Raw genomic sequence first — 15,521 nt, 5'->3', positions numbered from 1 at the left:
GAGTAAACACATCATGATAAAATGCATGGAACTGATATCCTGATGCAGGATTTCTCTTAAGTAAGCTATCTGCTAAGCACCAAGGAGGGAGAAGGCCTTCATTCCTGTAAACTGATAGAGCCCCCAGGGCAGAGGCATACTCAGTACTGTCTCATTAAAGATGCGAGTACCAGAGGAGAGCCTTCTCGAAACTTTGACCAAGCAGCTGGAAACATCAACTAATCGATGAGAAACAGAATTACCGCAAAGACACTTACGGAGCCTGTTTATTGCATAACGAGCAGGCACAAATTCCAAAACCATTTTACAACGCTTAAAGGGTTGTACAATAATTACAGAAATAGAATGTACAATAAAAATGGAAAATAAGAATAATGGGTGACATGGATAAAACACATCTGGATAAAAGGCATTTCATTTTTCCTATGCAGCATTTTCTCTTGTAAAAACCAAGGTGCCCTTCAATCGGGACAAGGAAAGAACGTACGTTACATGATTGGGAAGTTCACGGCCGCGGTGGGGGACAAACATGCCAGTCTCACTCTTAAATCGCTTGAGGAATTGGATAACAGCTCCTGAGTTGTGCGTTTACAGTTCCAATTTTATGAAATGCTGTATTTGATCTTTGGGCCCGATTCACTGTTCTTTGGCAAATAAGAACTATTTGCATTCCGAGGCAGAAGATGAGTGCAGTTAAAGGAGCTTAGGGGTGGAGCTGTCTCCTTCACTTCAGCAAGTGCCAGTTTCATAAAGTGCACCTCGTCCTATCAGCTTTGGGGTGGGGGGGGGTACTGAGAATAAAGGGTAAAAAAATGACCTAACAGAACACAGACATTAGTGCAAGGTATGGAACCCATGTGCAAAAGGCGGCGAACAACGGTTCAGACAAGGTGCGATTTGCCAACAGGACCAGAGAACCTCCGACACGGATCTCAGATGAGGCTGAGGAAACGCGCAGAGCACTTCAGCAGAAGGAAGACTTGCAACCCTCCTATCACCGCGTGTCACTCCGCCTGGGAGCTTCTTTCTGGACATTTGGCACTGTGGGTTAACAGAGCAAACTTCTGTGGTGTCCTTACAACTGAAAATGCTTTGTTGGTCCCCACGTTCCTTGACTTTCTCTAGGGGCACAGAAGCAACGTCCTCCATCGCAGGTCCTCAAGCGTTCAAGTGAAGACACTTCACCCACCGCAGACGACTCATTATTCAGTAGCCCATCCTCCTGGGGAGGCCAAGGGCACCAACTCAGGACTGCCGCTGGGCCTTTCCCAAGAACCCAGAGGGGCCCAACAGGAGGGTGGGTGTTTGCAAGAAAGAATTACAGCTAAGCAGGTGCAGCCGGCAGGAAAGGTTATCAGAGGGTGCTTGAACTTAAGGTACAGACATCCTCGGAGATGGCAGCCCCTCAGCACCCGGCAGGAGCATGGCACTTAGGGTTGTGCAGACAAGCAAGTGGACGAGTCTTCTGGAGATGTGGACCCTTTCCCCATGCTACTCAGTGTAGCAAAACACAAAAAGTGTCCACACACTGTGACTCAGTAAATCAAACACCATCGTGGTGCTCCTTTCATGACAGCATACGGTCAAGCTATAAAGGTGTTTGTGAATCAAACAGTTCTGTAAAGATACAGGCTTATTTAGCACGTATGTAGGCAACTTTGATTATTTTGACTTCCTCACATGTGTGAATGAGCACTATGGGACAGAATATATGGGCAAAATGAGGACTAACAGTAACTTGACACAGGGTAGGGCAGCCATGTTGCAAGTAAGGCTCAGAGGCTAAACCAGGCATGACCAGGAAGGCCGGCCCTCACACGGCAGTTTACAGGGTCCCAGGGCAGAGGCTGTGAGCAGGCAGCCTAGAGACACAGGTAACCCACATGTGTACTGGGAAAATGTTTAGATCAGTCGTCAACACTTATAAACAGAGAGATGGCACAAAAAATATCCAAATTTCTAGTGTCTCTTGAAAAATCAAAGCTCTGGCACTCCAGGCCCACTTTTCCACATAGCAGGTGAGTGGAGCTGGGCAGCTGCTGTCCCTATTGGGTGTCCATGGGGTCCCCTGCTGTCCCCGCCCCCTGCTCTACGCCTGGCCCCTTTCATTCATCTACATCACTGCTGTCCGGCCCCTCTGGTCAGGGTCTGAGCCACAGCCACACAGAACTGCTGCAATAAGCAGGGACAGGAATATGCTTGAGCAATCACAAGACAGGTCTTTTTAGTAACTTAAAGACCAAGCTCAGTCTGTTTCAGAACTTCAACCTGTACTCCTTCATAGCTTTGGGATAGCCAGTAGTCTGCTACAGCACACTCTCTAAGGAATTCTTGAAAGCTGCTGTCTGATTTTGAAGTACCAGCGAGGTAACAGAGAAGAAATGAACTCAGATGACTGTATAACTCTTACCTTCTAAGAAGTCCTCACAGGTGACGAGATACGAGAAGCAGGGCGTGTAAGAAAGCTTTCAGTGGTCAAAGGAGTAACCCACTTTTGGATGAGAGGTACAATACAATGTCAGGGGCTAGATAATTTCTCTTCCCACAATTTATGGCAGTGACACCTGAATGGGGTGGTACAAAATGAGTTATGGCCTGTGGGACTCCTGCTCCTCTTTGCCTCACATTTGGAACGAAACGTCTGCTTTCCTGGGGTTAGGGCAGAGCGTGGACTATGTGTGATAACGCAGTGGTGCTCCTACCTGGACATGGCTGAATGACGCACACGTGGAGGACGAGTGCTTATCTGATGCCGTGGAGACTTCAGGATGGTAGCAAAACAGACAGAAGACCAAGATAGAAAAATTAAATAAAAGAAAATCTAACATGATAGAACAGTCAAAAGAAATGGAGCAATTCATTGTTTCCTCCCAAGAGAGACTGTCACACTATTTTTAGAAAGTGGTAAAGTCCTTTCTCTACATACATGCTTGGAGATGCCCCAAACTTAGAGATTCTTGCAGTAGGTTGGAAAATTCGCTTATTGCACAATGCTTGGTAGGGAACAGATAATGGTGATTTTTTTTTAACTTAACTCTCTCAAGAAAACGTTCCACTAAAAATCTCATGTATAGTTTTAACCATAGGCAGGGAGTTTTAAGGGATGGAAAAGTTCTAACAAACTTGAAACAATGAAGCTATGCTTTTGGATGTCTATGATCATTAACTCAACAGTCACTGACAGCACAACACAACATCAGAAAATAAACTGGCGAACAGGCACAAAATAAGGCAAGTGGGTTAAATTAATAGTGAAAATTTGTTAGAAAACATGCAAAAATAATACTGAGTTTTTTAAAAAAAAGTTTTAAACTTTCATTAAATGTTTGTTTCTGTAAAAATCAGAAGAGTTCCAGGTCTAAATTTGAACCGGACTTTAAAAAGCCTAGAAAAGAGCAGGGCCAGCACTCCACTTCGCCGCTCAGTTGTTGTTCTCTTTGGTGGTGATGGTGACCAGCTGTTTGGCGGCCTTGGCGATGTCGTATGCACACTGGATGACCTGCTGCGTGACCAGCTGGATGTCCGTGGGTGGGTTGGAGTCCCCCGGGAGGGTCTTCTTGCATTCTGACTGGAGTCGGTAGGCACTGGATGTCAGTAAGCGTAGGGAAGTCCTCACCATGTCGGACTTGGGTTTCTAAACAGAAAAACAGCCATTCGCTGTGAACTGCAGGGCGACATACAAGAGCAGGGACAAGCGTTCTTCTGAAAACCACTCAAGCTGTTCCCCAGTGAACAGCAGTGTTGTCATGCACCTTGTCAATGGGGGTGCTTGGAACGCTGCAAGCTTTGCAACCCACAGTGTGGGAGATGCCAAAGTGCTCTGACTCAAAGGTCAAAGCTCACGCAGTATCCTTTTAGTAGTATGAGCTATTCTGAGGTAGGTTTTGAAAACTATTACTCCACTTGGGTGAAATGTTCCAGATAAAATTATATTCTGTTATGCTTTGCCTTTTTAGCACTTGGTTCATACATTCTTGTCTTATTAAAAACCAATATTCATGTAGAGCAAAACTATTTCAATGCCCTATATGACTGCTTGCATATTTAAAACTTTATGCTACAAGAAGGTTAAATATAATATAAAAATCATAAAGAAATTTATTGCAGTTCATTTAAAAGGATCTGAAGGAAGGAAGTAGGAAGTGACTTACTTTGGGGAATAATGCTGCCATTTCTGTAACAGCTACATGTATCCTCTCTGAGCACGGAATATAACTGCAAGAATATTGAAGAGGTTATTCAAAGAGAGTGAAATAAATAATCTCTGAAAATAAATCAGAGGTGGAGAATACTCTGGGGCTAGAATAGGTTCCATTTATATTTCCTTAAGGAAGGGGCTGAGGCCGTGGCCAGCCCGCTGTGGATCCCACACTAACAGAATGCACTTAGTTATAAAGCACGGTCCCCATCCTTTCCTAAAAGTTCATTCAATCTGATAAAAACAGTCTCCAGGAATGAAAGATAGGCAACATACACTAATAGCCAGGTGAAGCCACAGAACAGTCTATAAACACATTCATACCTCCCGAAGTTGGTGATTTATTTATCATGTGTTTCATCTTCCTAATTTCTTGAAAGAGAAACAAGGATTTCCATGCAAAAGGCCAGAGAAGTTAAAATTAAGGGACTGAAAATAATTCCTTAAAATTAGAATTGGAGCCTACACCTCAACACCCATGTGTCTTTTAACCAACGGACACTTTTTCTTTTGAGGAAGATTAGCCCTGAGCTAACTGCTGCCAATCCTCTTCTTTTTGCAGAGGAAGAATGGCCCTGAGCTAACACCTGTGCCCATCTTCCTCTACTTTATATGTGGGACGCCTACCATGGCATGGCGTGCCAAGCAGTGCCATGTCCGCACCCGGGATCCAAACCGGCAAACCCTGGGTCACCAAAGCGGAACATGCGCATTTAACTGCTGCACCACCTGGGCCGGCCCAATACTTCTAAATTCCTTCCATTTCATGCATCTGAATTGTTGGGAAGTCAAAAACTTTACTTTGAGTAAAGAGAAAAAAGCACTGAGGTCTGCTCCAAATACTTGTTCAGACACTTACCCACTTTCTCATGAAGTCACTATGACTTTGTAATGAAAGGCTATGAGCACAGTCAGCACTTCCCCTGCTTGCTGACAAGCTCTAAGGAGACACAGCACATTGAATCCGCCTGTCTTCTTCCTTTCTTCCAGGCCGCCTGGCCTCTTCCTTAGGAGGCTTCAGGAGCACTGACTGTGTGCCAAGCTCTGTTCTTTGTGCTTTGCAGAGACCCATAATCCTCCCAACAGCCCTGTGAGGCTGGTACTATCACACCCACTTTTCAAATGAGGAAACTGAGGCCTGGAGAGGGGAGAACTTGTCCAAGGTCCCACAGCTGTTAAGAAGAGCTCAACCCTGGCCGCCCAGCCACGGCCCTCACTGCCGCACCACGGGCCTCTCCTGGCACCAGATTCACATCTTTCTTTAGAGTAGGCTCTCTCCACTGAGGACTGGTGACTGCCTGCTTAGGTAATAAGAATCAGAAGAAATGAGATTCTGGTTTCGTCCAGTATTCTTATTCTTAGTATTGTGACAAACAACATATGGAGCTAGTTTCCTACATCTTAAAAATGTTATGTGTCTGCCCTGAGTAGTATGTGCTACGAGGTGGAGAGACAAAGGAAAGTGAAGATGGTATTGCCACCAGGCCTGGGTTTTGTTTCTAGGAGAACGGACTCACAGAGCCCAGGGGAGAAATGGGATATGGGAAAAGCACTTTAGGAGCCTGTTTTTAGCCTGTTAGAAATTCAGTGTGAATACACAGATTTGGCCCTACACAAGAACCCATGTGGCTATGTTTTAAAATCTCCCTTCTAAGATACAGAACGAAATGCCATTCATCATCTCTCCTAGCACTTGAAGCCCTCAAGTAACATTCTTTCCCCATTTTTTAAGTCATGAAGTTGGCTTCTGCTTAAAGATGGTCATAAGCAACCTCTGTACTTCATCTTTGTAGGAATTTTAGTATTAAAACCATTTTTATTAAGACTGCCTGCATTTTAATTAAACCATTACAGTTCAAGAAAATGGTTTATATTATCCCAAAATGCCTTCAAATGAGAAACTCTGACTTTTACTTTTGTGAGCAATTAGAACCATACACCATGTAATAACGAAAATGCCAATGCAGAAGGAGTTATTTAACTTGCAAATCTGGTCACACAGACACTCAGAAAGAGAAAAAGGCAATGTCCACAGCAACCACTGTATCAGGCATAAATGTTTCTTGAACTACTGTGTCCATTAATATCACATTAACTGAGAACCACACCTAAGAGTTTTGTTTCCTGGTTAGGGTTTTCATTTTGACCCACAAATATAACTAACCCTTTACCTCTGCTACATAGACAAGAAATCTTTCCTAAGGACGTCTCTCAAAATCTCATTCATGAAATATTTTAGGAAGTCCCCAAAATAAGCCACAAAAGAAAGCACACACAGATTAATGAGAAAGTCCTCCTCCTCTATCAGGGGGAGTTCATGTTCACAACTTCAAATTGCTGTCTTTCCTCAAAAAGGCTTTTGTGCATAATAAGCAGTAATTTTGAATTGTGTAATTGTGTGCGTGTTTGAGAGAGAGAGACTGACAGACAGACACAGAGACAGGCAGAGACCCAGGCTGGAGGCCCAGGGGATGGACCACACTGATGGAAGGCTGTGGGTCGTGGGAGCTCATGTGGCCTAGGGAGCAGGACCATGCCTGGATGTGCCCCCATGGGCTACTGGTCTACTTAAGATGAGGAAAGGGATGGATCAACAAAAGGGGAAAACAAGAGGAAAAGGGAAGGGTTTAATAAATATGATGCAGGTTTATGAATGAAAGCATCTCAGATATGTAAGTTACCAGAGATTTTAATGGAACATTGAACAATTTATAAAATGTAAATTCTCTAGATTAATTCTGGTTTAAACCAAAAGAGTGAGCTAATGATTAAAATCTCTGCATCATTCTCTCATGGTTTTTAAAAAAAGAAATCAGATCATAACATCTATTGAATGGATTTGTACATCTTAAAAAAAAAAGGGAAACTTCCCAAATTGTACCAAGGACCATATTGTGATCTTTGAAGTCAGAAATGGCCTTAGGGCAGATATCTATTTTTTTTGACAACTATCAAAGAAGACAATGCAATGTAAGCACATTTTTTCTAGCCTGAAATAAAAGCATAGCACTTCTGAGCCAGGGGAATGGAAAGTGAAGCATGTTGTTAAAGGGTGGGTGAGTACTCGGGAAGGAGTGAATCCTGGTATCAAGATTACTGTAAAGATGGCTGGCCTGATGGCAGAGTGGTTAAGTTTGCATGCTCTGCTTCAGTGGCCCAGGGTTCGCAGGTTTGGATCCCAGGCGTGGACCTAGCACTGCTCCTCAAGTCACGCTGTAGCAGCACCCCACATAAAATAGAGGAAAACTGGCATAGATGTTAGCTCAGGGCCAATCTTCCTCACCAAAAAATATATATATATAAAAATAAAATAAAATAAAATAAAATGACCACCTCCTTAAAAAAAAAAAAACGGGCTGGCCCAGTGGTGTAGCAGTTTAGTTTACTCACGCATGCTCTGGCCTAAGGTTCGCTGGTTTGGATCCTGGGTGCAGACCTATGCACTGCTTATCAAGCCACGCCTGTGACAGGCATCCCACATATAAAGTAGAGGAAGATGGGCACAGATGTTAGCTCTGGGCCAATCTTCCTCAAAAGAAAAAGAAGAAGAAGAAGAAGATTACTGTAAAGACTGTACCTTGGGAAGCTGTGAAACAGTGTGTTTTTTGTAATAAGATGGGGAAGTCACTTGTTCCCAAGGCTGTGGTGCTGAGCAAAGGAACTAAACACCTGTAGCATGGGAGGCATGAAAGGCGTGCAATAAAGAGGATGCCTGGTGAAGGAGGAAGATAAACAGCTATATGGTTTCCGTGGAAGGAGACTGAGAAATCATGCAGGCTCTCCTTTCTCTGAGATCCTCCAGCAGTCCATCCATGAAGACTAACTCTTATCCTTCAATAAACACTGACTATTCCTTTCCTACCAAGTGGGAAATAAGGACACTGGGAGAAGTCTGAGCTGTATAAGAAAAGGGAAAGGGAGGCTGGCACGGCAGTGCCAGGGACACAGAGAAGGCCAAAGACACTGGTGCATCTTTACGTGGGAGAAGAGAACAGAGAGGAGAAAGAAGGAGCAGGACTGTGTTCCTAGGACAACTTTTGTTTGTGTGAGGCACCAAGAGAAGTTCTTCACTGAAGCCCTAAACTTTGCTGACCTAACGAAAAGAGTAAGATTGTTCTTGGGTTTTACCAAACTCTTCTGTTTCTCAAACTCAATGGGATGATGTTCAACAACGTTTCATGAGTGTATCTGGATCAGGCTGGCCACGTGAAACTAGAAAGTCACCCAGAACAGTTAACAACCTACCAGAAGTTCTCAGAGAATTCAACTCAGAGAACAAAGGGAGGAGTTAGAACAAGAGCCAGTCCCTTCCTTACGGTAAGAAAGAACTCTGTAGGATATAGCTGCTCAGAGTGAGCAGACTCTTCTTTCAGGAGCAGAGAATTATTTGGGTGACGATTAGATCAACTTTTATTTGTAAACCACTTGTTTCTCAGATGTTTACACACACACATGCATGTACGTGTGCGCACACACGCGAGACAGATATCAGGTTCATTTCAGGATAGCTTTTACGTCAGTACACGTCTCCCTAGCTAAGGAGGTCAAAGGGAACAGCAGTGGCTGGAAGAATCAGTGGCAAGTTTTGAGGGAGCTTCCTTCCCCTGGCCATCTAGAACCAGGAACATCACTACCCCAAATATGCTGCAATTCTATTTCTAGAGGCATGTATTTGCAGAGCACTTTATAAGAAGATGAAAAAATGGAAACACCATAGTAAACAAACTCAATTTTACAAATTTGTTCTTAAGCCTGTTATGTAAACCTGAAAATTTTCAAAAACCTTTAAAATCGGCATATTGAAGAAACCTGTTCATCACTGGAGTGGCGTCTATTCCAGGGCAGGTACACATTCTCCCAGGCAGGATTTTCGAGCCCCCCTTACCTGTCATGTTTATTTTCTTGGGCTGCTCTTAAGAGCTCCTGTATGTTTTTGGTGATCTGTTCAGTCTTCCGGATGACGTCTTCGGTGCTGGGGAGAACGGGGCTTGGGGCCGTGTGGGCTTCTGCTGTATCTGGTACTGAGCCATCACCTTGCCACACCATACTCCTCTGCCTTCCCTTTCTGCTTGACCTGTGAACGTTACAGAAGTGGCTAAAGGCAATAGGTGCTTATTGGCTGCTTCTCTGCTTCTAGGAGCCACTGCCTGTGCATTTGCTGAATGCACAAGTGGGCTGCTTTTGTGGTTTCCTTTATCCTGTCTGGCAGGACACTCACGGTGAGGCTGTTTCATCAACAGGCAGCCACAGCGCACATGGAGGCTGTTTCATTCTAGCTGTGGGGCTAGAAATTATGATTCTCAGAGAAAGGGAAGATGGGGAAAGGGAGGAATAATTGGAACAGGGAGGGTGTGTGTTACAAAGCCATCCCTAATCCAGCCAACTCCTTAGGGTACAGATGCAGAGTGTAACCTAACGTCAACTTAAAGTGAAATACTGATTTTAAGCACGTTACAGAGACTAAGAGATGTGTAGAACGTGCTGGTCAAAGAAAGAAAGGCGCTGTGGCAATAAAGGGAGATGAGAAGAGGTGTGAACTATGAACTTGTGCTTCCATATTTTAAGGCCTTACAGGTCTGAAAATACAGAAAAGGGGTGCAGGTGACAAACTGTGTCTCGTGACCACAGTCTGCTAGGTCTCTGGTTTAAGAGCCCGACCCCTGGCACATTCTTCCTGCAGATGTACCCCATGTCATCTGGGTCCGTGTCGTTGGGAGTGTTGTCATAGTCACTCTCAGGTGTGCTGTTCTGCTTCTCCAGCCTGGATGTCTGCAAGAGAGAAAGGCGACCCCCGTTAGTTCAGAGCATGAGACGCTTCTCGGGAACCTTTCCCAGGAATCATTACCTGTTGGGCTACGTGGCCTTCACGCCCCAGATCTCACTTGGGACAGGAGCCAACCCTTTATTGAAACTTAGTAAAAGATGAATAGTGGATCCAGAAACGGTTTCTTTCCTTCTTTGCACCATCTTCTTAGCTCAGTGGCTCCTCCAAAAACAGATCCCTGGTACAAACTAACAGACACGCAAGGCATCACCCCACATTTAGTTCTCTAAGGAATATGGAGTTTAACTTACTATAATGAGACCCATTTAAAAAGCAAACATGCCAGCACTTATATAACACAGACCTTCAGCGCTGGAAGCCACCGTATTGAGTCTAAGACCAGATGAAAAAATGAAGGGCCAAAAAGCTGGGTGACCCACCCAAGGCCACAGAGTCAGCAGAAAAACAGGACCAAGAACCCAGATCTCCTGTCTCGAGCTATCTGCAATATTCCATGCCTGGGGCTGTGAGGATTGCCACTGCTCAAAACACGCACAGATCTTAGAGACGGCTGGTGTGAGCCACACAGGAAAATCTGTATTTTTAACTTATGGCCACATGTTGTTTGTGAACCAAAATGCATTAACCCAGTGTGACACTTGTTTCCCAACCACTTTTATCTGCTTCCCAAAACATCTATCCCTTAAAATATAAAGATTTGGTGTAACAGTGGGGATTCAAAAATGGACACAGTGTCAAAAGAGGAATCCTAAAAATGTTGCGAGCAAATGGCAGCACTGCTAAGTCTAGGGCCTGCCAGGGTGACAGAGTCTGAAGGGGACCACGTTCCTTGGAAGGGGACTGTGTTAGTTCTGGAGTGTTTAACAAAAATAATTTTCCCTCAGTATTCATTTTATTCATAATGTTTGAGAATTTCTTCATCTAGAACAGAAATCAGTGGAAGCTGATTCCAAACCTAAACTGAATACCTCGCAAAATACAAATACGAGCTATTTCCAGCTCTATACCTTGAATTTAATCCATGTTAATCAAAACAAGTGACTAAGGAATTTTATTGATGCTGCAATAAAATGTGGCTAAAGATATAGCTGTAAATTAGGAGGCTTGTTTACACCCACGGAGACCCTGCAGCTTCATCCAGAGGAGCGGCTGCCTTAGAGGAAGTCAGCTGAGGAAGGTCTACCCAAAGTCGAATTGTGCTCCTTACCCACAGCGCCACCTGGGCCTCAGAAAGCCCTGCGCACAGGCGGGACGGCTGGCGCCCCAGTGGGGAGAGACTCCTTATGTACAACACATTTTGCTTCCTGTCCCCATGGCCTCTCCCTTTCCCTCTTCCAGGGCAAATGCTCTCTTTCTCTGTCTGCTGATCTTTCACATTTCCCCCCAAAGCTCTATTTGGTCCTAGCCACTCTAATATAAGACACTTACACTGAACTCCTAAAATTCAATATACACTTGTCTTTACTCACTAAAATTAACCTGGCAAATGATTAGAAGTATTGGCTTGGAGCCATGTGGAGTGTGTCTGTAAAGCTGAATTCTGTAAAATCTACTACAACCTCTAAGATCCTTTTTTATATCCCCTCCAGCAAACAGTTCTGCTTCACTTGCTGCCTTATTTTGATCCAGCTTTATGAATCGATCAGTGAGTTACTGGCTACTGGAAGTCTAGATGGAAGGCCAAAGGCAGGCGCTGTATCCAGCGCAGGAACAGTGACACCAGGCTCTTCCAGAGGTGATCTAAAAAAAACCCTAACAAACCAAAAAACCCCACCCTGTCTTACCTTTCACAGGGAATGTTTGACTAACTTTTAAATTTCTTTTCCTTTAGTTTTTATATACATGCACACACATATGGATGGGTGTGTTTGTACGCATATGTAGGTATGTACACATACAAAAACGGAATGTAAAAACTTGCATTTAAATAATTATTCTAGAAAATTTATCCAGAGCTGCTCGAGTGGGAGAATCTACTAGAAAACAGAATTAAACCCAGAAAATCCCACATTTTTATAATGGATCTTTTTGCCTTCCTTGATGTAAATTTGATAATTACAAATCAAATGCATTACCAGACAGTGATCAAAAGTACCAAGTTTCATTTACACATTTTAGAAAAGACTCATACACCTAATAAAAGTACTCAGGAAATGTTTCTCAAGTATAGGAAACAATAAGTGGCAGCAACCACCCAGGTAATCAGTTACTTACGCATTAGGTCCTTCATCGTTGTCAACAAAAGCATATGTGCAGGATTTCAAATTAGCCAGCAATTAATTTTATGAAAATTATTATAAACATGCAGAGCTAAGATCTATTTGTTAAAAGTGCTGCTCTCTCAAAGCTGTTAATAGAAAAGTTACCTATAGCTGGTGCTGGTTCAGTTTATTTAATAGATTTGTAGTTTTCTCTGAATACAGACATGCCATAAAAACCTAAACTCATGATGAAGCTGTCAGGAACAAGCAAGATTATCAGTTTAAATAACTTAACTGTTAATCTTGTATAAAACTCTGTCTCAGCAAGCAATCCCTGCATTGATTCTCAAAATTACCAAAAGAAAAAAAAATGTTTTTCAAACCATATTTCATGGTGGACAAAAGATGTTTATTTGACTGATTAAAATTTCAAATGAGATATTTAATTTCTATTTAACTGTCCCTTAGCTTAACCAAAATATTATAACAAAAACATTGCAGTTCAATTTCAGAACTGCTCAGAAGACTTTAAGTATCATATATCAAGAATTCTTTTCAGGGGCCGGCCCGGTGGTGCAGCAGTTAAGTTCGCACATTCTGCTTCGGCAGCCTGAGGGTCGCCAGTTTGGATCCCGGGTGCGGACATGGCACCGCTCGGCACGCCATGCTGTGGTAGGCGTCCTACATATAAAGTGGAGGAAGATGGGCACGGATGTTAGCTCAGGGCCAGTCTTCCTCAGCAAAAAGAGGAGGATTGGCAGCAGTTAGCGCAGAGCTAATCTTCCTCAAAAAAAAAAAAAATTCTTTTTAATAGATTACTTCAAAAGTGCAGAAAGGAACCCCCAAAGGGCCTCGATGAGCCGTATAGCACTGGTAGTGGGAAAAAACGATTCTCCATGGTTCCTACTGACGTGGGGGGAATGGACAAAGGCCTTGTCTGTAAAGGTGGTCCCCTTACCCACAGCCACCTTCCCTCCTCTCACCTTAGTTACACTACCCTTCCGTTAAAAAAAAGAGTGAGTGGGGCCAGCCCGGTGGCACAGCAGTTAAGTGCGCACTTTCCACTTTGGCAGCCCAGGGTTCGCTGGTTTGGATCCCAGGTGTGGACATGGCACTGCTTATCAAGCCATGCTGTGGTAGGCATCCACAGTAGAGGAAGATGGGCACCGATGTGAGCTCAGGGCCAGTCTTCCTCAGCAAAAAGAGGAGGATTGGTGGCAGATGTTAGCTCAGGGCTAATCTTCCTCCAAAAAAAAAAAAAACGTGAGCAAGCGAGGACCTGAATGCAGGTCTTCAAAGCCTGTGCTCTTTCCATGACTTTCCCAGCTTGTTGTCATATACTCCTCAGGCATGAAGGGATTTTTAAAATTGACAGCGCCTTTGAAGGCAGTCACCTAAGTCCCTAGGACTCTTTTAACTGACTCACCAAAAGGCTAGGTGTGGAGGAGGTGCTTAATAAATACTTGTTGCCTGGCTACTCTAAAAGGAGCTTACCTGAATCATGCAATGCTATTGGGAATGTAAAGTGTACATCAGCAAGCTGGACTTGACCAACTAATAAAGCGAAAAAACATCACGACCAGCTTCAGAGTAACAGCCGCCTTCGTCTCCAATGCTGCTATGTGTTACAGTCCTGAGGCGGGACGCAGGGACTGCAAAATCTTGGTTTGTCAAGTATGGTGCTGACATAAACTATGTCAAGAGATTAAAAAAAAATAAAAAAGGATGATGTCTTAAGTGTCCCAGTTAGTCCAAATATACTAGTTTTAATCTCAGTAAATCTAACAGATCTGCCCTATGACAATATTTAACCAGCAGCCAGCTAATTTCCCGATTGTTTAAAAAGACAGTATGCTCAGAATAAATGTTATTGAGTGAATTGGGAATCTTGTTAAATATTACGTGAAACTGAGCAATGTGGAGTTAGACAAAAGGGAGGCTGCATGAGTGCAGGTGTGCGCGTGTGTGTGTGCGTGCATGCCGCTGTGCTGTGCTGTGAGACACCAGGAGGGAAGCGCTGCCTCATGCAGGACAGAAGGGCAGTTAGCAGAGGGCCAGGAGAAGCACAAAGCTCCCAGGAGCACTGCCCGTCTTCCAGAGAGCAGACCATTCAGAGTGTACTTAACCCTTCGGGTGCTTTCGTCCCTCGACCAGGAAAGTGTGGAGGGGAAGGAGGGCAGAGACGAAGAGGAGGTCACAAGCGCACTCCTCCCGATCTGGAAGGGGAAAAAGAAACACACTCGGGAAAACACAAAACAAACAGAAAACCCCACCACCTCCCCTGGCTTCAGCCCAGGTTTCCCAGCAAAAGAATCCCCAAAAGCAACTCACTAGGTGAGATCAGTACTGAAATTTCTGTGACAGGAGAGCTGACTGCCACGCGAGCCAGTGACAAGCCCCCAGAGATGTTTAACCCCTTCGTGAAATGCCTCCCCAAAATAACTCGCAATTTATAAGGCTACTTTTCTATAAGGAAAAAGATAATACCTAGCATAATTTGTCAAATTTGCCAATAGTTTTTTTTAAATGGAGAACCTTAAACAATTATTTGTTTTTTAATAAGGACAGATAATATGAGAAACTATATGAATGATTAAAAGTTGGTATATGTTATCGATCTACTCTTTAGTACATATATAGAACTTTTGCAATAATATGACATTCTTACATTCTAAACGTTTCTAAAATAAAAAAGTACACTGTGAAAACTAACAAAGGTTGCTTTTCCTAAATTTTGTTTTCAGTTATACAAAAATAAGATTCTTAACTTAGTTCAATGGTATTCCCATTACACCAAATGTATAAACCAATTGCCTCAGAATGTTTAGCCCAAACAACTTAAAAAGTTGAATAGACTACCAATTACAATATAACAACAGTGTAATTTTACCACACTAAAGCTTGACAAAATTAAATGAGAGTTTAATTTACTAGACCGTGTCCTTTACTTTGCATTTACTGAGAATTTTTTTGAAACTCCTATTAAATTTGACTGAAGAAATAACAACTCTGACATTCAAAAAGATAAATATTACTCTCTGAAAAAACATCACATATGTTCAAAATGTCTATAACATTTTGTCAAAACATAGGTTTTTAAAATAATCCAAAAGAAATATAATACTTGAAAACCTCACAACACAATATTTATCCCATTGTAAAATAAGATAGCTAGCAGCCTGTTACAGAATACAATCTTTGGAATATAACACTTGTAAAACTGATGTAGCGTTTTCACACTTCATTCTCAAGAAAACACAAGCAATGTCTTCTTCATGAAGGGGAGAAGGGGCATGCGGAAGCTAAGCAGGCACACTGACCACAGGTGCAGAGGCCA

General features: G+C 43.2%; 1 protein-coding gene across 21 annotated transcripts in view; it reads right to left on the bottom strand.

Moving 5' to 3' along the window:
- Nucleotides 1-241: 241 nt before the first annotated feature.
- Nucleotides 242-15,521, bottom strand: part of GIT2 (GIT ArfGAP 2) — a 48,049-nt gene continuing 32,769 nt past the window's right edge. For 10 of the 21 annotated variants that reach the window (XR_011441260.1, XM_014741951.3, XM_014741946.3 and 7 more), the window contains 5 exons: nucleotides 14,311-14,400; nucleotides 9,885-9,967; nucleotides 9,084-9,272; nucleotides 4,152-4,215; nucleotides 249-3,634 (listed from right to left, as the gene is read on the bottom strand). Coding sequence is in view for 17 of the 21 variants with exons in the window: in XM_014741951.3 (XP_014597437.3) it covers nucleotides 3,422-3,634; nucleotides 4,152-4,215; nucleotides 9,084-9,272; nucleotides 9,885-9,967; nucleotides 14,311-14,400 (639 nt within the window). In the remaining 4 variants the exon portion in view is untranslated. 21 annotated transcript variants of the gene reach the window in all.

This window comes from Equus caballus, chromosome 8, assembly GCF_041296265.1.
Source record: "Equus caballus isolate H_3958 breed thoroughbred chromosome 8, TB-T2T, whole genome shotgun sequence".
NCBI lineage: Eukaryota > Metazoa > Chordata > Mammalia > Perissodactyla > Equidae > Equus > Equus caballus.
This window is presented reverse-complemented; position numbering and strand designations above follow the sequence as displayed.